Source organism: Brachyhypopomus gauderio, unplaced genomic scaffold (genome assembly GCF_052324685.1).
Source record: "Brachyhypopomus gauderio isolate BG-103 unplaced genomic scaffold, BGAUD_0.2 sc209, whole genome shotgun sequence".
In the NCBI taxonomy this organism is placed as follows: Eukaryota; Metazoa; Chordata; class Actinopteri; order Gymnotiformes; family Hypopomidae; genus Brachyhypopomus; species Brachyhypopomus gauderio.
The window spans coordinates 117,651-142,500 of NW_027507030.1; the positions used below are offsets into that span (position 1 = coordinate 117,651).

General features: G+C 46.3%; 2 protein-coding genes across 20 annotated transcripts in view; one reads left to right on the forward strand and one right to left on the reverse strand.

The window, feature by feature from the left end:
- The first annotated feature begins 120 nt into the window (after positions 1-120).
- On the forward strand, positions 121-19,552 carry fmnl1a (formin-like 1a). Its single transcript, XM_076995499.1, has 26 exons — positions 121-1,038; positions 4,555-4,638; positions 6,612-6,698; positions 7,229-7,302; positions 7,511-7,594; positions 7,743-7,886; positions 8,152-8,257; positions 8,350-8,426; positions 8,660-8,753; positions 9,052-9,126; positions 9,488-9,598; positions 10,065-10,214; positions 10,812-10,913; positions 11,144-11,465; positions 11,726-11,995; positions 12,128-12,252; positions 16,075-16,274; positions 16,632-16,866; positions 16,993-17,061; positions 17,205-17,285; positions 17,423-17,552; positions 17,761-17,924; positions 18,030-18,131; positions 18,384-18,479; positions 18,632-18,737; positions 19,074-19,552. Exons 1-26 carry the CDS (start codon positions 880-882, stop codon positions 19,136-19,138), a joined length of 3,312 nt encoding a protein of 1,103 aa, XP_076851614.1. The 5' UTR covers positions 121-879; the 3' UTR covers positions 19,139-19,552.
- Positions 19,553-22,844: 3,292 nt separating this feature from the next.
- The window catches only part of srcin1a (SRC kinase signaling inhibitor 1a), a 53,758-nt gene continuing 51,752 nt past the window's right edge, over positions 22,845-24,850 (reverse strand). For 17 of the 19 annotated variants that reach the window (XM_076995486.1, XM_076995478.1, XM_076995487.1 and 14 more), the window contains one exon: positions 22,845-24,589. In XM_076995486.1, the coding sequence (XP_076851601.1) occupies positions 24,584-24,589 (6 nt within the window). In that variant the 3' untranslated portion in view covers positions 22,845-24,583. The remainder of the gene's footprint in view (positions 24,590-24,850) is intronic. The other 2 variants (XM_076995480.1, XM_076995493.1) reach the window with 1 other exon arrangement.

The following is a 24,850-nucleotide window of genomic DNA, read 5'->3' on the forward strand; positions in this document are numbered from 1 at the left end:
TTAGTTTGACTATCCCCATCTCTCTCTCTCTCTCTCTCTCTCTCTCTCTCTCTCATGCAGTGTTCAGGAAGCGTTGCTGCTTCTGCTTTTTTTTGCTGTGGTTTCCTCCCCATGCATCAGTCACTTCTGTCACTGTTTCACAGTTGTTCAAGTAACAGACACATTCAATCAGGTACCTTGATTATTTGGGGTTTGTTCCCACAAGAGTCTCTGGAGCTCTTGATCACTAGATGAATGTCCAACAAAAATGAAGCTGTTTCTGAACTTGCCAGCAGAAGATGAGCAGAAGATCTTCATTTCAGCAGAAGATGAGCAGGCAGAGGCCTAACGTCTAGATGTTCTACATTTGCTCACAGTGTGGAGCTCAAGGAGCTGAAACATTTGATTTGCCTGAAGGACTTCTATTGTTTTTTGATGGTGAATTAGCATTGTAAGTGGTATTTCTGGTTCTCCTTTTACCAGGCATAGGTTTCTGTGTTTCTCTGTGGGTTCCCTCCATTTGAAATTGTGAGGAGATACCTCAACACAGGATTTTTTATTACTATTATTTAGACAGATTTTTTATATTTTTGCTTCTCATATCACACATTGTTTTTTCCCAAATTTGGATTACACAAGATTACAAAACCTTCAGATTTCCGTACTGCTTGTAGTTGTGGTGGAACTTCTTGACTTTTGCTGTACGTGTCAGCATCTCATCAAAGAGATGCTTGTCCTTCTGGCCCTGACTGACTGGTAACACTGTGGAGACATTCAACTTCAGCAAGGGGTGGCTGGATTGAACGCAATCTGCTGACCAGGGCTGGCCAGAATTTGGGATTTGTCAGTGAACATTGTCGTTGGGAGTCTGGGACCCTGGAATTCCTACGGAAAATTGTGATGGGTAACGTGGCAGGTGGCATTGAACATGAGGGCGCTGAGCGCCATGCAGCGGGTGGGGGGGTCTCTAATCTGGGCACACCAAAGAGGAAGACGGCCCCTCCCAAACTGCCCATGCCCCCCGAGGAGGAGCTGGAGGAACGTTTCAGCGTGGTTTTGGTGAGTGATTTCTATGAATTTAGGTGTACACCTCCTAACGTACACATGCACATGAAAACGGTGCAGGATTCACTTATAAGAATGTTCACTAAAGAAGTCTACAAAAACCAAACAATGTAAAGATTTCCAGAACTATAGTGTTGGGCACCAGTGCTTCTCTGTTTGTGTAGGATGTTGTGTGCTAATGTGGTTCTGTGGAACAACAGCACTCTTTCTGTTTCTTTTTTAAGACATGAAAGCGTTTTATTCAGGGACTTGATTGGCAAATCTGACACTGAGGTTGGTAAAATGCCATCAGGTTTCTTGCCAGTGGAATGTTGTCCTCTTTGTTTTGGTCAAGGCAGTTGAGTAAGAGGAAAGTGCTGCTTACTAATAGATTTAAAGCAGCATGGCACACATGACAAACTGGTCAGCAGTGTTAAGAGGAGTCACAAGACCACACGAGCAAACATATATTTTGAAAACAAGTTTTTTTTATGGAGTTTAAGTCAGATTACGTGTCCTCAGCAGAAGACCTCCTCCAACTCAGTCTTGACTGACTCATATTGAACCACAGACAGGCAGACAGACAGACAAGCTCCACTGAAAATATGTGTTGTATGTTGTCAGCCTCTCAGAAATGTGTGCTAAAGAATGTGACAGCATGATGATCTGACATTACTTCCTCTTTCTAAGTCCTAATTCCTATCACCCTAACCATTGTGCTACTGAGGCTTTCAGGTGGCAAAGGTGTGAGTGTGTGTGTTAAAGAGGTGAGAGATGCATACAGAAATGCTCCCCTCACCATTTCCTGATGAGACACACCCAGCTACATCTGCAGAAACGGCTGCACGGGTGCATGGGTGGGTGTTTGCAAGTATCAGAGGGAGGGAGGGAGGGAGGGAGGGAGAGAGAGAGAGAGAGAGAGAGAGAAAGAGAGACAGTTTATTTGTCATTTGTCATTTGCACTATGCTAGGACGTATGTGCATTCTTGTGGTGAGAGACATGGGTATACAAATATACAATAAAAAGAAGGAGAGAGAGAAAAAAGAAAAATAATGAATTACACTACATAAATCTACAAATCTACATAAAACTCAGAAGAATATTTTTTATGTACACAGAGAGAGAGAGAGAGAGAGAGAGAGAGAAAGCGAGAGACTAGATCAATTTATATAAGTCACTCCCCCACCCCCATTAAAACTATTCTTCATTCAGGATTTCTAGTTATTCTTGTTCATCTAGTTCTGCCCGGGTAGATTTTTATCTACATTGTTTATCCACAAATGATTTTTCTCTGTGTTATTTTCAGATGACATTGCTACTCTGTATATCAGTTTGGTATGTTACTGCAATACATGTATATATGTCATTTAAATATGAAAACGTCCTGAATTGAGGTAAACAGAGTAAACCATTAAGCCCCACAGTTGATTTGGTGAAACGTTTGTGCGTGTGCGTGTGCGTGCACCCATGCATGTGCGTGTGTGTCAGCACCATAATGACTTGGCATGTGGTTCAGATGTCCTTGGAAGATATGAGTGGTTTGCTCACAAGTCTTGGTTTGCAGCATTTTCTTCCAGTGACATCACCTGGTCCCAAATTAGCATACGTAAATGCTGACATGAGTTATTTTCTGTCTGATAAAGTAAACTAGTTTATTTATTTCATTTTATGACATAACTACACTAAAAGTACAAAATAAAGTTTTAATAACGGGTGGTCGTTTATTACTGAACCACACTGGATTATGTATTCGTCCTGAGTGTGATACATACATATAAGGCGTCATGTCACTATAGACTGGTGTAAAACAGTGTGTCCGACCGGAAGCCGCAGACGCCTGAAGGAAACAAGCAGGGCTACACCTTTTCGAGCGTTACGTTACACCCTTATGATCGTTTTAAACATACTCAATATAAAACAAACAATAGCGAAACTGTTTTAAGGCAAGATGTAGCCTACGGGTTTACTGTAATTTAGTGGTAATAAATACCCCAATTACCTAGTCGTCTTTGGACATGAATCACCATTTGCTTTCATGTCATACGTCAAGTAGAGATGGAAGTTCAGTTACACTTGCGCTAGTACGACAGTTATGAGGGAACCCTGCAGGAAAAACATTTATACAACAGGCATTTTCACTCCTTGACTTACTGACTTTGTAGTTTTGCCCTTTCTAGGAGGATTTGGAAAAATACTGATACCTGAAATTACACTGAATACTAGTAGCCTACTTAATACTAGAAATGGTTCAGTAGCCATTAGTTTCTTTCATTATTTAAATCTCGATCTGCTGTCAGTTCATTTTGTTACATCAAAAACACCAGTTGGCCATATTTTCGACTCTTGGTGGAGCTGAAGTTTGTCAGGGGTTTCCATATGTTGTGACCACACTTCTAGTAGAAGCAGCTCGCCACAGCTTTCGAGCAGCATCAGAAATAAAGCGTGTTCCTGTTCAGCCAGTGCTGTTTCTCACCAACAGCGAGGCCGTGAAGTACACTGAGGAACCTGTTCATTTAGCGCCTGGGGCTCTGACCGTTGTGTGGTCATCACTGTAGTGCAAATACTGTATCGGCTACAGTGAATGTGTGTTGTGTACTTTACACGTGCAGTATTCACTGAACTGTGTTTTAGAGTTTACACGGACAATAAGCTGTGTCTGCGTCTTATTCTTTACACACACCGTATATTAATACATCTTAGATATTCTGGCTTCAAGGCAGGACTTGTGGGGGAAGGACATTTGCTAGCAAGATGCTCCAGTAATTCAACCACAACACAGCAGTTACCTTAAATGCCAGAACAAGATTAAAAAAAGAGATTTAAGGTGAAATGGAAAATTTTATGCAGGTAAACTAGGTCATTTTGTTAAATTTGTTAAAATTGGTAGACTAGGGTAGAGCTGTCAGATATTTGACATTATTTCTATAGAAGTGAATGCCTAATTAAAGTGTTTTTAATTTGTTTTGTGTTCAGTGTGTTTGATAGCTGTAGTATATGACCAACCGGGCGGAAACATGCATGGCTGTATTACTGCAGACTGTACAGACTGTACAGACTGTCCTCCACGTTCTGCCCTGCACACTTTTTCAGACCCCTTAAGTCCAGTATTGAAGTACATGGCCAATGTTGGCTGCATGTGATAAGGTTGGCAGACCATCTCCAGCACAGCAGTTCCTTTGACCTCTGACCTGTGTTGCCGTGGTATGATTGCAGCAGACACAGCTGTGATTTTGTTCCATGTCAGCCTGCCTGATGGATGTATGTAAATATAGTTGCTCAGGCGTGTTAATGCCCTACAAGACTTTTTTTTGGTACTATGGATGCAAATCATGGTCATGCAGAAGTTATTTAGGAAGTGCTTCATAGCTGGCCCAAGGTCGACTACACAACAATACCAGCTCACAGAGGTTACTGTAAGGTGGTTGAAACAGTATCATTTGAGCAGTGTTTCTGACAAGTAAGTTGAGCTTAAGACTACAGTGAGAATAATTTTTGGTTTCAACAGTGTCCCCTCCCCTCTTTTTCTCCAGAACTCGATGAACCTGCCCCCAGATAAGATGATGCTCTTGAGTCAGTATGACAATGAGAAGAAATGGGAACTGGTCTGTGATCAGGTAAGTCACAATGGAATTCTACAGAACAAAGACCTAAAGTCTGATCTGGGGACTGGTCTGATCAAGTAAATAACTGCGACATTTCACATACAAATGCAAACGAAAAAGGCTTGGTGATCCTCTAATGCAGCGTTTCTCAACCCAGACCTCATGAGCACATTTTCGCCCTGCCCCGAAACACCTGAACCAAACCATTACGTCCAGTGGCTCCCTGGAGCAGGTTGAGTGTCTGTGTGGAGAAACATCGTTTTGATGCACCGCATGACTAAACCCAAATCTACTTCATTTATACAATGGAACTCATCTTCTGCTCCACGTTGGTGTGTTTCCTGCTTTCTCATTTATGCTTGCGTGACTCCTTCAGCTCCTGGTGGTCATACTGCCACACGTGTCCAGGATGGGAAAGCCTGTCAAGGGCTGTGACTGTCCTTCAAAGCAACATCACTAACATCAGTTGGCAATCTCACTTTTCTTCTTGCTCACATTGATTGTAACATTACTCATAAATAACACCGTAGGAGCACCAGAAAGCCCCAGAGATGCAGATCCATTTTTTCAGATTTATTATAATTTAGCGTTAACGATTATATCAGTGTGTGAGCTTTCAGCAGTTCGTGTAGAGCAGAACTGAGTGGAAGATGAAGTCATTGTCTCGGTTTTGAGTCCACACACTGAGTTTTCCATCAGTCGCCTTCCTGTATTTCGTCGTAGGTTTCAGACTGCCACCAATGCCTCCAATGTGATTAAACAAGGTGTCCAGATGGACCCTGGGAATTGTAGTGTTTCTGTTTCAGAAGGTTTGAGAGAAGAGTCAACATTCAGCCCGACCAAGCTGTTTTTTACACTGCCCACTGTCAGTTCGTTCACATGAAGCGCGGGGCACGAAGGAGAAGTGTGAAGGTTAAAGGAAGTGAATGTAGCACAGAGCCCCTTCAGAAATGAGCACCGTTCCTTCTGAGACACCTCCCACAGCCTGAGCAGAAACCAAGCCAAACAGCAACGTGCCCCGCGGACCTCAGCCGCAGTCCGAGGGGAAGACGTTGCGTGACAGAGAGCGAGGGGGCGAGCGTGACACTGGACTGTGGTAGTGACTCCTTACGCTTTCGGTGCTGGGTGGGAGTTTAGCTGCACAGAGCTGCCAAGCAGCCGTGGAGATGTTACTGTTACCCTGAAGGGGTCGAAGAGGTGACACCACACTACTACACACTTCCTGTGTTAATATTTACATCTCTATGGCAACCGCAAGCTGAGCATTTTTGTATTGTGGGTACAAGTTGTCATAGCAATGGAGCCCAAAGTCCCCACAGCTGTGTTGCACTCTCTCTCTCTCTCTGACTGTCACTGAATATCTGTCTCTCTCTCTCTCTCTCTCTCTCTCTCACACACACACACACACACTCTCACACACACACTCTCTCTCTCTCTCTCTCACATACACACACACACCACACTCTCTCTCTCTCTCTCTCTCTCTCTCTCTCTCTCTCTCTCTCTCTCTCTCTCTCTCAGAGTTGATACAGCTAGATGCTAAATTACTGCTACCATTCAATTAACTTTTCTGTCACTTTGCTCCACTGGTGAAACAGGAACCTTCACCAGAGGCAAACAAAAGGGTTGAGATTCTTGTTTTGTTTTGGGCATGGTTATATGGTACTTATACTGAGTTTGGGCCCACTGCTTCCTAACATTCTGCTTCCTAAAGTCCTGCTTTTAGTGTTTTCTGCGCTTTGTTTCTCTGGGCTGTTAAAAGGCTTTACTCCTGGAGGAGCAGATGATCCATCTTATATTTAACTACAAGATTTAAAAAAATTCTCTGTCCAATAAATGCACAAATGCATAAAAACATGTATTCATTTATCCATCCATCCATTCATACATGCATTAGTCTATCCATCCATCCATCCATCCATCCATCCATCCATCCATCCATCCACCCATCCATCCATCCATCCATCCATCTCTGTGTCTGGTAGGAGCGTTTCCAGGTGAAGAATCCTCCATCAGCATATCTGAATAAGATCCGAAGTTTCTACCAGGACCAAGGAGGAGTGACGCGCCGGGTCAGTGTATCTCCACTGTCTCTCTGTATATCTCCAGTGTCTCTCTGTGTATCTCCAGTGTCTCTCTGTATATCTCCAGTGTCTCTCTATGTATCTCCACTGTCTCTCTGTATATCTCCAGTGTCTCTCTGTGTATCTCCACTGTCTCTCTGTATATCTCCAGTGTCTCTCTATGTATCTCCACTGTCTCTCTGTATATCTCCACTGTCTCTCTGTATATCTCCAGTGTCTCTCTGTGTATCTCCACTGTCTCTCTCTGTATCTCCACTGTCTGTGTGTCTCCACTGTTTCTCCCCACTATTCCCTCAGTGTATCTCCACTGTCTCTCTGTGTCTCCACTGTCTCTCTCTCTCATTCCCTCAGTGTGTGTTCCTCTTTACCTTCTCTGTCTTCCGCCCTCTCTGTCCCCTCCCCCAGGAAGTCTTTCAGACAGAATATCTCACTTCGTAGTGGACACAAGCAGTTTTTACACATCGATGTCATCTCTGATAAACCAGTGATTGGACCTGCGTCTGGTCTCTGCTCCACAGTTCAAGAGGCGGGTTCAGGAGTCCACTCAGGTGCTCAGAGAGCTGGAGATCTCCCTAAGAACCAATCACATCGGGTGAAGCACCATGTTCATGATGATGATGATGATGATGATGATGAGGATGATGATGCTCTTCTGCTCATCGCTGAGAGAATAATAAGAGGAGTTATTCTTACTCTCTGTGTTCTCTCTCTCTCTCTCTCTCTCTCTCTCTCTCTCTCTCTCTCTCTCTCTCTCTCTCTCCTTCTTCCCCCCTCTCTCTCATCTATCTACCTCTATCCAGATGGGCACAGGAGTTTTTGAGTGAGGAGAATCAGGGTCTGAATGTGTTGGTGGAGTATCTGTCCTACGCTCAGAGTGACACCCCGTAGGTTCATGGTGCTATTTTCAGTCTCATTCTGTATCTGTGCCGCTTTTGCATTAATAGTAGCACTGCAAAGCTGAAACCCTTGTTACTACAGCAACACGTAAAAGCCATGCTATGCAGTACCAATGACACTTACTGTGTGCTGCAGGTTTGAGGTGGAGTCCGTGGAGAATGGAGGATCAGTGACAGAAAGCCGGAAGTTCTCAGAGGTGTCGGTGGAAGACCTGACCAAAAACACCAGCCACTCCCCGACCCGCAGCATAGACAGGGCGAGGCGGGCCTTCACCGTGCGGTGGGTGACTCCGCCCCCTGGACACATCGAGACCACTGGATACGAATGGGGTTGAATGTTGCTGTTTTAGCAAAATGGTGTTTTAGCAGTACCCTGACTATGGGGAATCGGTGTGTGAGATGAATCATAGTGCATCTCCATCTAAGCTAAACTTAGAGAGGTTAGAGGGGTTCTAGCTGTTGAAGTTGAAGTATTTTTTAAATGCTTCTACTGAAGTTTGCTTGTTTCATTGGTGGTGGCCTTATTACTGTCTCTCCTGTATCAGGCTGAACCACCTGACCAGGAGGTCTCAGAGAAGCACTCGCTTGGCTACTCAAAGAGATGATGTCCATGTCTGCATTATGTGTCTGCGTGCCATAATGAATTACCAGGTACATGGTATATACACACACACACACACCTACACACAAATGAACAAGATAAAGGAGCTGGGTGAATATATTTATATTTCTGTGTTGGACAGTCTGGATTCAACTTAGTGATGAGTCATCCTCGCTGTGTCAATGAAATTACGCTCAGTCTCAATAACAGGAACCCCAGGTAACATAGTGTGTGTGTGTTCTAGAACAACTCTAATATCTCTATGAGATTTGCATATAGTATCACTACATTTTGACTGTTTGAATGTGTGTGTGTGTGTGTGTGTGAGAGAGAGAGAGAGAGAGAGAGAGAGAGAGAGAGAGAGAGGGAGTCTGTTGTAAGGCTTTTTAAAATGTAACTGTTACTGTTAGATTTGCATGCTGGATATTAAAAACCGTTCTGCCTGATTTCAGAACTAAAGCTTTAGTGTTGGAGCTGTTGGCAGCCGTGTGTCTCGTACGAGGTGGACATGACATCATTATTTCAGCTTTCGACAACTTTAAAGAAGTATGAATATACACACACACACACACACACACACACACACAGACAAACACACTTACATCCTTATAGAGAGTTTCTCAATCTTCCTTCCACTCAACGTCTCTGCTTGTGTAACATCCTGCGTGTGTGTGATCTTCCTATTAGTGTGAGGTTGCACACCACCCTGGTCATGCCATCCGCTGTCTTAGTGCAATTGTAACCCTTAAATTTTCAAATTCACTGGTGTTTCCCAAATTGCATAGTAGAGAAAAACACATGCAGAGTTGCATTAAGCGCTCTGGCTGTTTGCTGCCCCCTGCAGGTGAGTGGAGAGAAGAACAGGTTTGAAAAGCTAATGGAGTACTTCGCCAGCGATGACAGCAGCATTGACTTCATGGTGAGTCCATTGCTCCTCCTAACCACATGCTCAGGTGTAGTCCAAACACTGCTACCGTTCATCCAACACAGGGCTGACTGTGCTCATTCACCCTTACGGTTACGCCATGATCCGGCCCATTACAACAGTCATTTCCTTTCATTATGACCACTATGTAATGAATAATTTCATTTTAATGACGTGATTCATATCTATGAAGTGGCTCTATGAAACAGCTAACTGTTCAATGCTTCCTTGACTATTCTTACATTCCAGTGGCTATTCTGGCCATTCTCATCCACTTCTAATGAACAGGTAATAAAGTTCTCTTCTTCTCTCTCTCTCTCTCTCTCTCTCTCTCTCTCTCTCTGTGTGTGTGCAGGTCGCCTGTATGCAGTTTATCAACATCGTAGTTCACTCTGTGGAGAACATGAATTTTAGAGTGCACCTTCAGTATGAGTTCACCCAGCTGGGCCTGGATCAATACCTAGAGGTACAGCCCGTCAACACCCCTAGAGTAGTGTTGGCATCAGTGTGCTTCTAGTTACAGTGTATGGCTCAATGCCATTTTACACAGGTGTTCCTGGTATGGTCGTTAAGAAAGTCTACAGCCAAATAATAGAATAATAGCCAGACAGCTATATATATATATATATATATATATATGACAGTGTATATATATATATATATATATATATATATATATATATATATATATATATATATATATATATATATATATATATATATGTATATATTATACAGTCAAACCAGCCCCTGCAGTGACCAGGGAGTGTAGGAACAAGGATATGTGTTTCTAGTGTCTAGTGTGTGTATATCAATCAATCAATCAATCAATCAATCAAAGTTTATGTGTTTGCATGCGTGAATGCGTGTGCATATTTGTGTACATGTTTATGTGTATGTGTGTGTTTGTGTGTGTATGTGTGTGCTCTCAGAACCTAAAGCTGACGGAGAGTGAGAAGTTGCAGGTCCAGATCCAGGCGTATCTAGACAACGTGTTTGACGTGGGCGCTCTGCTGGAGGACGCGGAGAACAAAGGAGGAATCCTGGAACACGTGGAGGAGTTACAGGAGACCAACACGCAGGTACCACCACACACACCTGCACACACACCTGCACACACACCTGCACACACATTACAGTGTACCTACACACACACCTGCACACACACCTGCACACACACCTGCACACACATTACAGTGTACCTACACACACACCTGCACACACATTACAGTGTACCTACACACACACCTGCACACACACCTGCACACACACCTGCACACACACCTGCACACACATTACAGTGTACCTACACACACACCTGCACACACATTACAGTGTACCTACACACACATCTGCACACATCTACATATATAAGACACATACACTAAAGCCCATGTGTACATACACAAGCATTCTCACACAGACAAACAAACTGTTATATGCAGTGTCCTGAAATGCTTTAATGCTATTAAAAAATATGCACATTGCACACTATGCATTGTTTTCTATTGTCTGTCATTGGTCAGAGCTGCAGAGAAAAAAGTAACGTTGGAAAGACTAAAGTTCAAACATTTTTATTCGTCTTATGTATTTCATGTTTGGTTAGAATTTCTGTTTCATGTAGAGTTTAATTGTGTGTGTGTGTGTGTGTGTGTGTGTGTGTGTGTGTGTGTGTGTAGCTGAGTGCTAAGCTTCAGGAGTATGAGAATGGAACGATGGAGAAAGTGGTTGAGCTGGAGCAGCAGCTCATGCAGGCCACTAAAGAGGCGGCTCTGCTGAAGGTACTGCTCTCTCGCCCGCTCTCTCTCTCTGACTGTCACTGAATTACTCTCTCTCTCTCTCTGACCGTTACTGCATACCTGTCTCTCTCTCTCTGACTGTCACTGCATTCCTGTCTCTCTCTCTTTGACTGTCACTGAATATCTGTCTCTCTCTCTGACTGTCTGTCATCATCTCTCTCTATAATTCTCATTGTCTCTCTCTCTCTCTCTCTCTCTCTCTCTCTCATCAGGAGAGCTTGCGTGAGTCCTGCACTCAGGTCAGCGTCCTGCAGCAGCGGGAACGTGAGCGTGAGATTGCGAGGGAGAGAGAGAAGGAGAGAGAGAAGGAGAGAGAGAAGGAGAGAGAGCGCATGGTGCCGCGCCGAGACAGCGAGGAGGCCCAGGAGAGAGAGCAGGAGCGCAGAAGTGCCAGGCTGGAGGGGAAACTCAGGGAGCTGCAGGAGAAAGGTCTACTCCGTCTGGAGAGGACCGCGTCCGGCTCTCTAGACATCCAAGTCGTCCCCGTCACCATAGTGCAGACGGTCCCGGGTCCCCCACCCGTGACTGAAACAGGTAGTTTGACTGGAGTCAGGTTTTTATGTACTGGTAAATCAGCCCCGTAGCCCGGTTGTGTCCTTTCTGTTTATTCTTGTGTTTGTTATCTTTTGTATTTTTATATTTTTTGTATTTCTTGTATTTCTGGTTTATTTGAGAATTCTGTGATTTAAAATAAGAAAATACATCAGCACATTTACAGTGAGAGATGCGGTTTAGAGTCATGATACCTAACAATCTTAATTGATTAAAAATTACAATTATTAAAACTTTAACAGACTCCAGACCTGCCAATCAAGCAGCGAGCTCTCCAGCTCCACCTCCCCCTCCTCCTCCTCCTCCTCCTCCTCCTCTACCTGGATCTAGTGAACCATGCACAGAAGCTCCACCTCCTGGTCATGCCCCACCTCCACCTCCCCCTCCACCTCCTCCCCCTCCCCCTCCTCCTATCCCATCCATGGGTGGAGCCCCGCCACCTCCTCCCCCACCCCCTCCCACGAATGGACCACCTCCTCCACCAGGACCTCCTGCTCTAAATGCTGAAACAGGTACAGGCATATAACCAAAGACAGTGATATCACACACACACACACACACACACACACACACACACACACACACACACACACACACACACACACACACAGAGTCACAGAAGAGTTGATGTGTTTCTCTCACAGGTGTTAAAAAGCGCCAGGCCATCCAGACCAAGTATCGTATGCCCCAGCTAAACTGGCAGGCGCTCAAGCCAAACCAGGTGGAGGGCACAGTGTTCAGTGAGCTGGATGACGAGCAGCTGTTAGGGGTAAGAACCCACACACAATCAGCAGATAGACCCCACACAAAATCAGCAGACAGACGGACCCCACACACAATCAGCAGATAGACCCCACACACAATCAGCAGATAGACCCCACACACAATCAGCAGACAGACCCCACACACAATCAGCAGACAGACAGACCCCACACACAAATAGCAGACAGACCCCACACACAATCAGCAGACAGACAGACAGACCCCACACACAAACAGCAGACAGACAGACCCCACACACAATCAGCAGACAGACAGACCCCACACACAATCAGCAGACAGACAGACCCCACACACAAACAGCAGACAGACCCCACACACAAACAGCAGACAGACCCCACACACAATCAGCAGACAGACAGACAGACCCCACACACAATCAGCAGACAGACAGGCCCCACACACAATCAGCAGACAGACAGACCCCACACACAAACAGCAGACAGACAGACCCCACACACAAACAGCAGACAGACGGACCCCACACACAATCACAGGGCCGGCACCACGGGGGGGCGAATGGGGGCGTCGCCCCCTCAGGCGAGGTGTCCCGCCCCCTCAATGTAAAAAATAAGACCCATTTATTTTACAACAATCCCTACATGGTACCCCCTCGGCCGCTCGAAAATCGTTACACGCAACCCCCCCCCCCCCCGCTCAACAACTTACGTTCGCCCCCCCCCCCCGAAATTTTCTGACGCCCCCTCACTGTATATGTTCTGGCGACGGCCCTGCACAATCAGCACAGACAGACCCCACACACAAACAGCAGACAGACCCCACACACAATCAGCAGATAGACCCCACACACAATCAGCAGACAGACCCCACACACAAACAGCAGACAGACCCCACACACAAACAGCAGACAGACCCCACACACAAACAGCAGATAGACCCCACACACAAACAGCAGAAAGACCCCACACACAAACAGCAGATAGACCCCACACACAAACAGCAGAAAGACCCCACACACAAACAGCAGAAAGACCCCACACACAATCAGCAGACAGACCCCACACACAAACAGCAGAAAGACCCCACACACAAACAGCAGACAGACCCCACACACAAACAGCAGATAGACCCCACACACAAACTGCAGACAGACCCCACACACAAACAGCAGATAGACCCCACACACAAACAGCAGACAGACCCCACACACAAACAGCAGACAGACCCCACACACAATCAGCAGACAGACCCCACACACAAACAGCAGACAGACCCCACACACAATCAGCAGATAGACCCCACACACAATCAGCTGACAGACCCCACACACAAACAGCAGAAAGACCCCACACACAAACAGCAGAAAGACCCCACACACAATCAGCAGACAGACCCCACACACAAACAGCAGAAAGACCCCACACACAAACAGCAGACAGACCCCACACACAAACAGCAGATAGACCCCACACACAAACTGCAGATAGACCCCACACACAATCAGCAGACAGACCCCACACACAAACAGCAGATAGACCCCACACACAAACAGCAGACAGACCCCACACACAAACAGCAGAAAGACCCCACACACAAACAGCAGACAGACCCCACACACAAACAGCAGACAGACCCCACACACAAACAGCAGAAAGACCCCACACACAATCAGCAGACAGACCCCACACACAAACAGCAGACAGACCCCACCCACAAACAGCAGATAGACCCCACACACAAACTGCAGACAGACCCCACACACAAACTGCAGACAGACCCCACACACAAACAGCAGATAGACCCCACACACAATCAGCAGACAGACAGACCCCACACAAAAACAGCAGATAGACAGACCCCACACACAAACAGCAGACAGACCCCACACACAAACAGCAGACAGACTCCACACACAAACTGCAGACAGACAGACCCCACACACAAACTGCAGACAGACAGACCCCACACACAAACAGCAGACAGTCGGACCCCATACACAAACGGCAGACAGACCCCACACACAAACAGCAGACAGTCGGACCCCATACACAAACGGCAGACAGACCTGACACTCCAACAGCAGATGTGACACAACAGTAGACAAGACAAACCTGACACACAGACAAGATAGACCTGACACACAGACAAGACAGACCTGACACACAGACAAGACAGACCTGACACACAGACCTGACACACAGACAAGACAGACCTGACACACAAACGAGACACTAGACACAAACTGCACACAGATCTGCTGATCATCAATGTTTCCTTCACAAACACTGTTGCATTCTTCACCTTTCTTCCTATTCCCATCAGTCAGTTGGTTTCACACCTGCCGTTCTGTCTCTTTCCGTCTCTCAGTTCAGTGCTGTTTTTTAATGTGAAAAGTTTTTTGCTATGATAAAATTCCGATCCCTAAGCAACACATCACAGTTTATCAAGCATTCGTAGTCAGACCCCACACACAAACAGCAGACAGACCCCACACACAATCAGCAGACAGACCCCACACACAATCAGCAGACAGACCCCACACACAAACAGCAGACAGACCCCACACACAAACAGCAGACAGACCCCACACACAATCAGCAGACAGACCCCACACACAATCAGCAGACAGACCCCACACACAAACAGCAGAAAGACCCCACACACAATCAGCAGACAGACCCCACACACAAACAGCAGACAGACCCCACACACAAACAGCAGATAGACCCCACACACAAACTGCAGACAGACCCCACACACAAACAGCAGATAGACCCCACACACAAACAGCAGATAGACCCCACACACAAACAGCAGACAGACCCCACACACAAACAGCAGATAGACCCCACACACAATCAGCAGACAGACAGACCCCACACACAAACAGCAGACAGACAGACCCCACACAAACAGCAGACAGACCCCACACACAATCAGCAGACAGACAGACAGACCCCAATCAGCAGACAGACAGACAGACCCCACACACAAACAGCAGACAGACAGACCCCACACACAAACAGCAGACAGACAGACCCCACACACAAACAGCAGACAGACCCCACACACAAACAGCAGAAAGACCCCACACACAAACAGCAGATAGACCCCACACACAAACAGCAGACAGACCCCACACACAAACAGCAGAAAGACCCCACACACAAACAGCAGACAGACCCCACACACAAACAGCAGATAGACCCCACACACAAACAGCAGACAGACCCCACACACAAACTGCAGACAGACAGACCCCACACACAAACAGCAGACAGACAGAGCCCACACACAATCAGCAGACAGACCCTACACACAAACAGCAGACAGACGGACCCCACACACAAACAGCAGACAGACAGACCCCACACACAAACAGCAGACAGCCGGACCCCATACACAAACGGCAGACAAACCCCACACACAAACAGCAGACAGTCGGACCCCATACACAAACAGCAGACAGACCTGACACTCCAACAGCAGATGTGACACAACAACAGTAGACAAGACAAACCTGACACACAGACAAGATAGACCTGACACACAGACAAGACCGACCTGACACACAAACGAGACACTAGACACAAACTGCACACAGATCTGCTGATCATCAATGTTTCCTTCACAAACGCTGTTGCATTCTTCACCTTTCTTCCTATTCCCATCAGTCAGTTGGTTTCACACCTGCCGTTCTGTCTCTTTCCGTCTCTCAGTTCAGTGCTGTTTTTTAATGTGAAAAGTTTTTTGCTATGATAAAATTCCAATCCCTAAGCAACACATCACAGTTTATCAAGCATTCGTAGTCAGACGTGCACGTTTGATGCGTCTGTGTCTCGCACCACAGGAGCTGAATATGGACGCCTTCGCAGAGCAGTTCAAGACGAAGGCTCAGGGCGCCTCCACTGACCTGTCCAAGCTGAAGGTGAAGGCCAGTAAAGCCCCCGTCAAGGTCTCCATCCTGGAAGCAAACAAGGCCAAGAACCTGGCCATCACTCTGCGCAAGGCCGGCATGAGTCCCGACGACATCTGCACCGCCATCCAAACGTACGTGCGCTGTCAATCAATCAGGGCTCCACATGGGAGGAGCTTACAATGACCCCGCCTTAGGTTCCTTGTAGTGGAGGAACCATTGTCCATCCAGTTGTAGATTTCCCTACTAAAGCACCTCAATAGGTTTGAAGCACCTGATCATGTTACAGCAGGTAAAGCCCTTCTGAGCAAGAGCACCAAACCCTGTAAATGTAAACTCAGATGTCAAACACTAGTGAGGTGCTGCCCCTCGAGAAATACAACAGAGTAACATGGAGAGTAACATGTCTCCAGCTGGCACAGAGCGCTTTGCTTTAATGTTTCTGCGTGGTTTGACGGTGAAGCTCACATCTCAACGTGTCGGTCTCTCAGGTACAACCAGCAGGCTCTGAGCCTGGACTTCCTGGAGCTCCTGGAGCGTTTCATCCCGTCCGATTATGAGCTGAAGCTGCTTCAGAACTACGAGAAGGAAGGGCGCCCCCTGGAGGACCTAGCCCAGGAGGACCGCTTCGTCATGCGCTTTGGCAAGATCCCGCGGCTGGCGCAACGGATCAGCACCCTCACCTTCATGGGCAACTTCCCCGAAAGCATCAAACGTCTGCAGCCGGTTAGTGGGCCCGGGCGGGCGACAATGCCAGAACCAGTCCCGCTGTGTGTGTGTGTGTGTGTGTGTGTGTGTGTGTATGTGTGTGTGTGTGTTAACACTGCTTTTTTCTTCTCACTCTCACCAAAGCAACTGAACTCCATCATCGCAGCCTCCATGTCCCTCAAGTCTTCCACAAAGCTGAAGAAAATGTTAGAGGTGAGTGGCTGATGCGCCTGTCTGTCACATGAATACACCTATTGGGGAAGCATCAAAAAAGCCTTCATCAACTCCGCCCCCAGACACGGGCTTGGCTTGAGGATGTGTGTGTACATCTCTCTCTCTCTCTTTCTCTCCCTCAGATCATCTTGGCTTTTGGAAACTACATGAACAGCAGTAAGAGAGGAGCAGCCCACGGCTTCCGTCTGCAGAGCCTGGATCTGGTGGGTGGTGCTAAGCAGTTGGTCAGCTCCACGCCGGCGACCCTCCTCCACCCTGCTGGAGTGGCTCGCTGTCTTCGCGCCTCTCCTGGAGAGGGAACTAATGTCCCGCTTGCTCTCTCTTCCTCCGTCTCTCGCAGCTGCTGGATACCAAGTCCACGGACCGCTCACAGACCCTGCTGAACTTCATAGTGAACATGGTGCGGGAGAAGTACCCGGAGCTGGCCAACTTCCACACAGAACTGCGCTTCGTGGACAAGGCCGGACTGGGTTAGCACACACACACACACACACATACACAAACTGAGGAGCTGTGTGTGAGCAGGGAGGTCACCAGACCGTCCATGAACAGGAACCCCTCAGAGTGAACCATGATAACCTACAGCATGGCAAGCTGAGAAATAACCTGGGTGGTAAATGTATCTCTCTCTCTCTCTCTCTCTCTCTGCCTGTCCCCATCTCTCTCGATCTGTGTCAGTGTCTCTGGACAGCGTGTTGCAGGACGTGCGGGCCTTGGAGCGAGGGATGGAGGGAACAAAGAAAGAGTTCCTGGTGCAGGACGACATCCCAGCGCTGAAAGAGTTTGTTAAGGTTAACAGTGACGTGCTAGAGTCCCTAGTGAAAGACGGCAAGGCAGCACAGGTCAGAGTGCGCACACACACACACACGGTTATTTAAACAAGTTTACATGTTCACTGTAATATTCACATGGTTGTGTTCCCTGTCATTTCCCCTCCACTCCACCAGGAGGCGTACTCTTCAGTCGTGGAGTATTTTGGCGAGAACCCAAAGACTACCCAGCCTTCTATGTTCTTCCCGCTCTTTTGCAGATTCATTAAAGCCTACAAGGTGACCGAGTCCCTTTCCTTACACTACTGATCACTGCTGTAGCACTGAAATGTTTCAAAGGACAAACTGTTTTCAGTTCACAAGGCCATAAACACTGAAATGAGCATCTGTTGTTTTCCCTTTACACTAGGTGTAAATGTGTAAACATTTTAACGATGAATTTCAAGAAAGGAATGATGGCTAGAAATGTTGTTGACATTGAGTGGGTGTGATAGTAAAATGTTGTCATTCGTTTGTCTGCGGCCTTGACAGCAAGCGGAACAGGAGAATGAGCAGAAGAGGAAGCAGGAGAGTTCTGAGGAGCAGCCTGCCCTCTCACCCAAGAAGAAAGATGCCACACCGCAGAAGGTCTGAAGAACACCTCCTAGCCTTTCTCCTCTACCTCTTGCCTGCATTTTCAATTCCTCACATAGACAGAGTGGGAAGAGAACTTGGTGTAAATTGGTTTGATTTGGCATAACCTTTGACATTTGGCCCTTTCCTCATCTGACCTTTATTAGGGTCCCATGATGCCCAAGATGCCTCAGATGGATCTGATAGCAGAGCTGAAGAAGAGGCAGGTGAAGCCACAGGTCACAGATGGAGCCATCGAGGGCATCATTACAGGTACAGCCACCAGGGGGCCCTCCAGCACCTCCCACACAGTCACACAGGGGGCCTAAACCCTTCAAGAAGAGCACCACTTCATTACTGGGCCACTATTCATTAACTTCTATAATCTTCTATAAAACTTGCTAGGTAAAAGTCTGATGTTCTAACACTTATTGTATAGTATATATCATATGCATACATAAGTGTAGTATATATACTGTGCATGCATAGTATAATAGTGTAGTATATATGCATAGTAGAATTGTGTAGCATATATTCTGTGCACAGAGTAGTGTATTATATATACTGTGAAGTGTAAAGTGCCTATGCTTTCTCTTGTTGTTTAATCAGACTTGAGAAATTCACCATACAGGAGGGCAGATGGCCGAAGACCAGCTCAGCGACAAGAAAACTAAGAGTTCAAAGTTCACATTCATACATGCAGAACAGGACTGTCCACACATTCTCATAAACCAGTGTTATCTCTTATTGTGCTTATATGAAATCCATATGTAGACTGCAGGCATACCTTCACAAACACACACCTACCTGAGGTGGTACAAATCCATGAGAAAATACACAAAGCACACTAACAAATCCACACCATGCACTTGCTCATAAATATTATCAGTGTTTTGTAATATCACTTGGCAATCTTTTAAAACTATCCTGCATACACTGGTTGTTGTACTGGTTGTGCACCAGTATGTTGTCATTTTTTACTTTATTACTGGGCCTTTTGGTTTTAATACCGAAGTATTTGTACAAAAACATTGCTTTTAAATATTGTTGGTGATTTTCACAACATTAAAAAAACATGAAGAAATTAAGACGTGTTAACTGATGCAGTCATTTTGGCAATAAATAGCTGCTGATGATGAAGAAGAGAGCTGTAGTTTATTAGACACACAATCACAGCAAATCAAATATATACAAAAGAGTTCAGCTCTCACAGTCCTCTAGCAGGGATGATGGGAGTCACATTTCTCACCAAATCTCCATTGGCATCCACACTGATAAATTAGTTTCTTTTTTCTTCAGTATAGGCATCTCTATTTTATACATTTATATCTTATTTATATAGAGATCTATATTTTTGTATATGACACTACTCTAGAGATGGGAGGGGCACGCTATGGGCAGTAGGGGTCGCACCACGATTGGTGGGTTAGCAAGGATCGAACTGCGATTGGTGGGTCGGTGGCAGAGGTGAGTTCAATGGGCGGAATCACTCTGAAATAGACACTCAGCACCTGTCAATCAAATCTGATCACCACATCACCACAGATTACAGAAAGACTGGACGTGCCCGTGCCACACAAATATCTGATGTACAAAAGTCAGATTTGTCCTACTTTAATTCTACAGGTGTAAACCTTAAATGTCTGTACCCTTCTCTAGTCTCTCTAAGATATTTTTTTAAATTATTTGATAAAACATGTAGACGACGGCACCGTGCGACTGCATTTAGAATATACATGCATTGCTATTTTTAATATATATACCTTAGAACTCCATCTTTTTTGATAAAACATTTTTTCCAGACATAACATTTTTCTGTAACTCTAAGAATGATGCTTTATATTTACATTTTATTGACTTCTACTATTTTTGTCCATAATTCTGTTGTCTGATGCCTTGATTCCAAACATCCACACAATCAGGTAAAAGCCTTCTAAAAAGGGACATGGTTTAGTTCAGATCATCTACAGAAACCAGTCTCCCATAGATCAGTTCATAAAGATGTGCTTCCAATCCTGGCACCAATGTACCAGTTATGTCTTGGACACCAGACATATTGTCTTGTAGCGGAAACCTTCAACCTTATCACCAAATCTCTTTTGATTTCAGTACTCTCTTAAGAGCTTTTATGTTCCCACCACCTTATGCTTTTATGTAGCAACACTAAAGCATCTGTTTCCCCAACCCGTAAATACCTGTTCAATTATCCGTACGATACAGTACACGAGAATAAAGAAATCGGGAGGACATTGCAGTACCACTCTCTGCCACCAGGGGACGCACACATGCAATTTAAGATTCTCGTTGTGTTTACACAATTTCTCAGAAAATGCATAAATGAGCAGTTGTCCTCAGAGTACAAGACAGATTTGGGCAAAAACAGTCTCACAGTTAGAATAATCGTGTGTTCAGACAAACTTGGCAGGTCGGTTAGATAGCCTAGACCTAAAAGTCTCAGATTCATCCAACATTTCAAATCTAAGAACTAATATAAACTCCTTATTAACAAAACTGCTAATCACACAATCTAAAATCATACCAACTCTATATTACATATGATCTGTTCTGTACATTTAGGTAAATATATATTCAACTCAATATATAAAATGTTTTTCTCATGAATAAATAATTAACTAGTATGATGTATATTTCCTAAGAATTACAAAAAAGAAAAAAAACTGTACAAATTAATCTCAGATAATAAAAAACAAAAAAGATGACAACCCAAAGCCTTGCATCGTTGGTTTTTAGTGACAATGTTACTGCCCCTTATGAATTTTATACACAAATATCGCTTTGTACAATATACTTTGTGCTCCCATATTCTATTGAAGTCGAATATACTGCAATATACTGTCCATATGTTCCAAAATCTATATTGAGGATATACATTTTATATGGAATTTAATTTTTGTACTCAAAATAATAATAGCTTTCGGGCTCTTAATGCAGGTGGCAGGATTTATTCCAAGACTGAGCCGGGTCTGGAACACCAAGCCTCTGTGCACACACTCGCTTTCTGCCTGAACTCTACACGAAGTCTCCGTCAGTATGACCACTGATTTTTCTCTCACCCTACTTACAACTCTTTAGTGATTAAGAACACGTTCACTTGCCTCCAGGGATGGGGATTAGGGCGTGGCGTTTTGGGTTGGGGTCAGTCCTGCACGAATACCAATATTTCTTGAATTATTTTGCCAAATATGCGCCCTGCAGGCCGCTTGGCAAGCCGGTATTAAGAGAATATACTTAAGTCGATCTGGGGTTGGAATTTTCTTTGGTCAGGTCAGCGGTCATTTGACCTATGTAAACTTAAAGCGATCAATTCATACAGAAACTCAATAGGACTAATTTTATATGCACACACAAGCACATATGCGCACACGTCCCCACCACAAGCTCAAAACAAAGCTAGTGTGTCTCAGAAGCAACAGTGCAACGCAACAAATAAACGGCAGCGAATGAGCAGCACGCGGGACCATTAACGTAGGCACAAACGCAGCAGGTAAACCGGGTCACTGACACCCTGCGGTCTACGCAGCCTGCAATGGCCTGTGCGCGCGCGCTCTCGGACTGTGCACGACACGCGACACTTTAAGACCTCGGAGCAGGACGCGCGTTTCTTTTCGCTTTTCTACAAACGGTAAGAGCACGAAAGCTCGTGCAGACCGGTCACGGGTCTTCTGAAGCTGATCCCGTTTGTGATACAGCCAAAGCCGGACCCTCGTGCTCTCTCTAGCCCAGACCATCCCGCCGAATTAGCGGCAAGACACCACATGCACGCGCTAATCTCTCCTCCTCCTCCGACACACACACACACACACACACACACACACACACCAATTTACATTCACGTGCCAAGACAAACACATCTGAAATTCCTTCTGTTAGTCGACGGAAGAGTCCACGCAGGCTTCCTCCTGTTTCTCTCGCACTCGCCGTCCGTCCCTCCGGGTTAAAGATGCTGCGTAATGGGTTTGGCACGTTTGGAGAGACGCTCCAGTGCGCACGTGTTTTAACTACGTTTAAGCGTACAATGATCGGCGGGCCAAACAAACGTGCACAGAGATCAAGCAGCCGAAAGACGTCAAAGCCGGAAAACACACAAATGAACAACGTCCACCCTTAACACGAACGCCAGGCTCGAAGTAACTAAAGTTGATCCCTTCCATTATTATGATGATCTCAAAATGAAACACCGTCGGTACGCACGAGCTTGAAGCGCAGATATCCCCATTGACTAAAACCCCCACCCCCCAATAAACCCGAAAGCGTCGGAATGAGGCAATCCCAAGGTAAACCGCCTGTCAGAAATAATCTTACTTTCTTACTTGTTACTATCCAAAAATAACTTCTCAGCTGAGAAGGTCTTTTATTATGTTTTGGGTTTTTTTGGCATGTCTATGCATCTTTTCGACTTCCTGTTTGTGCTTTCAAGTGTTGCGATCACGCGGTAAACATGCCTCACCAGACATTTGGGCTAACGAGTGTCCTTAAGGCGCATATCTGACCAGCGGCTCTTTTATAGGCCAACCGTAAGCACCCCCCCCTCCCCTCAGTCTCGTGCCTCCCACGATCCATGTTGCCGTGGCAACCGTGTAACAAGAAGCATGGTGACATGACAAACAACTGCGCGTGCGTGTGCGTGGGGGGGTCTGAAGGAGACGGGCGTGTGCTGGATTAAGGCATATACCACTATAGAACATGGAGTTTCTCTAAACATCTGTTTAAAATGTCACTAGGATAATAGCACCATTTTCAAGCGGTTTCCCTTAAGTGTGCTCTTACTACCCAAGGAACTGTGTCCCAGTCTGAAAAGGCTGATTAACATTTGTATTTGCTGTTTTTTTTTTTTCACATTTGGTCATTGGAATTATTTATATAACTGATGGAGATCTGAACACACACTGACAAGATTACATCGCTACTGTCTTCCATCGTTGCAACTCTACAAGGAGTTACTCGGATTATTATTATTTTTACAGTCTATCTATTACACTGAGTGAGAATCTACTGGACGCCTCCGTGTGTCTGTCCTCGGAGGTCTGACAGAAGAGGAGGGGTGTGGGTTTGGTGTCAGTCCCCTGGCCCGGCGTCCATGCTGGTTCTCCAGCCCGGTGGCACGGCGGAGGTGGCAGGGAGAGGAGTGGGCGTCCGAGCCCATCCGCGGGCTCTCTGTCTGGGGGAGGAGCAGGTCGGCTGGGTGGTTCTGGAGGATCCAAATGCGTGTAGAGAGGACCTGTAATGCTGGAAACGTGTGTGTGGGTGTGACTGCGTGTGCTTGTGTGGATGTGTGTGTGTGTGTGTGTGTGTGTGCTTTCTGCCTTTAAAGTCAGTTACATGTACAAAGCTGACTCTTATACAGCTGCAGTTTACTTCTCCATGCTCCTCACTCTCTATTGGTTGCTGGGGCAGATGGGGGTGGGGCCTCAATTCTGTCCATGTCAAGCACGGGCCTGCAATTGGTCAAGGGCAGGAGGAGGGCGGGGGGTGAGAGAGGGCAGGGATGAGTCACTGCACTGCTGTGGTACGAGCCTGGATGGATGTGGATCTGGATGGTGCAGGGAACCAGCAGTGCCTTGGAGCCTGACGGGCCAGTGGGCGGAGCCCTGCGGGTGCTGAGAGAGGAGGGCGCCCTCTCCTGGGGAGGCCAGCGGGGAGCAGAGGGGAGCTGGTCTGAGAGCTCTGATGCTACAGAGAAGAGAGTCGGTCAGAGGTGGAGGGAGGTGGAGAGAAGAACCCCAGGGGGCTTTAGGTGGGGGGGGGGGCAGCAGACAGGGAGAGACAGCAGGGAAGGAATGTGTTGCTCATTTATCCAGGGCCTGGTCTTCAAGACTTCAAGGGGTGTGGCTTTCATGGTCTAAGTTTAGTAATTTTTTTTCCAGATACAACCAGATATATTCTAAGAAACAAATGGAGGGAGATAGTGGACCTTGTGGGATTTGTGGGTGGGGCATGTAGCCTTGGTGGGTGTGGCAGGGGTAGGCATAAGTGACTCCAAAGGAGGAAGAAGAGGTGGAAGGAATAAAGGAGAGAGAGGCGGTGGAGAAGCCTGGGTGGGGTCAGGTCAGAGCAGGTCGGGTGGGGTCAGAAGGGGTGGGGTCAGGGTGTGCCTCTTCTCACTGCTGGTGCAGGATCACAGGGGTTAAGGGCATCAGGTAGCCATGATGGAAGCGTCAGGGTCACGGTTCACATGGAGCCAACGACAGGTCACGGTTCCAGAGAGGAAGAGGAGCATGAAGAGGAAGGGTGGAGAGAAAACAAACGGCAGTTAGCATCAGTCATGCATTACTGGCAGCCAGGTGCAGTAACCTGATGTGTAGACGTCTCAGGGCAAAAGTCTCCATGTCCTTCAGAGCTTTTGCAGAATGCTAGTCCTGTGACAC

Bases quoted from the DNA above. Each gene is read 5' to 3' on its own strand.
- fmnl1a (XM_076995499.1), top strand. From the start codon at position 880: ATGGGTAACGTGGCAGGTGGCATTGAACATGAGGGCGCTGAGCGCCAT. The intron at 6,699-7,228 runs GTCAGTGTATCT...TCTGCTCCACAG, and splicing joins AAGGAGGAGTGACGCGCCGG to TTCAAGAGGCGGGTTCAGGA. The intron at 7,595-7,742 runs GTAGGTTCATGG...TGTGTGCTGCAG, and splicing joins TACGCTCAGAGTGACACCCC to GTTTGAGGTGGAGTCCGTGG.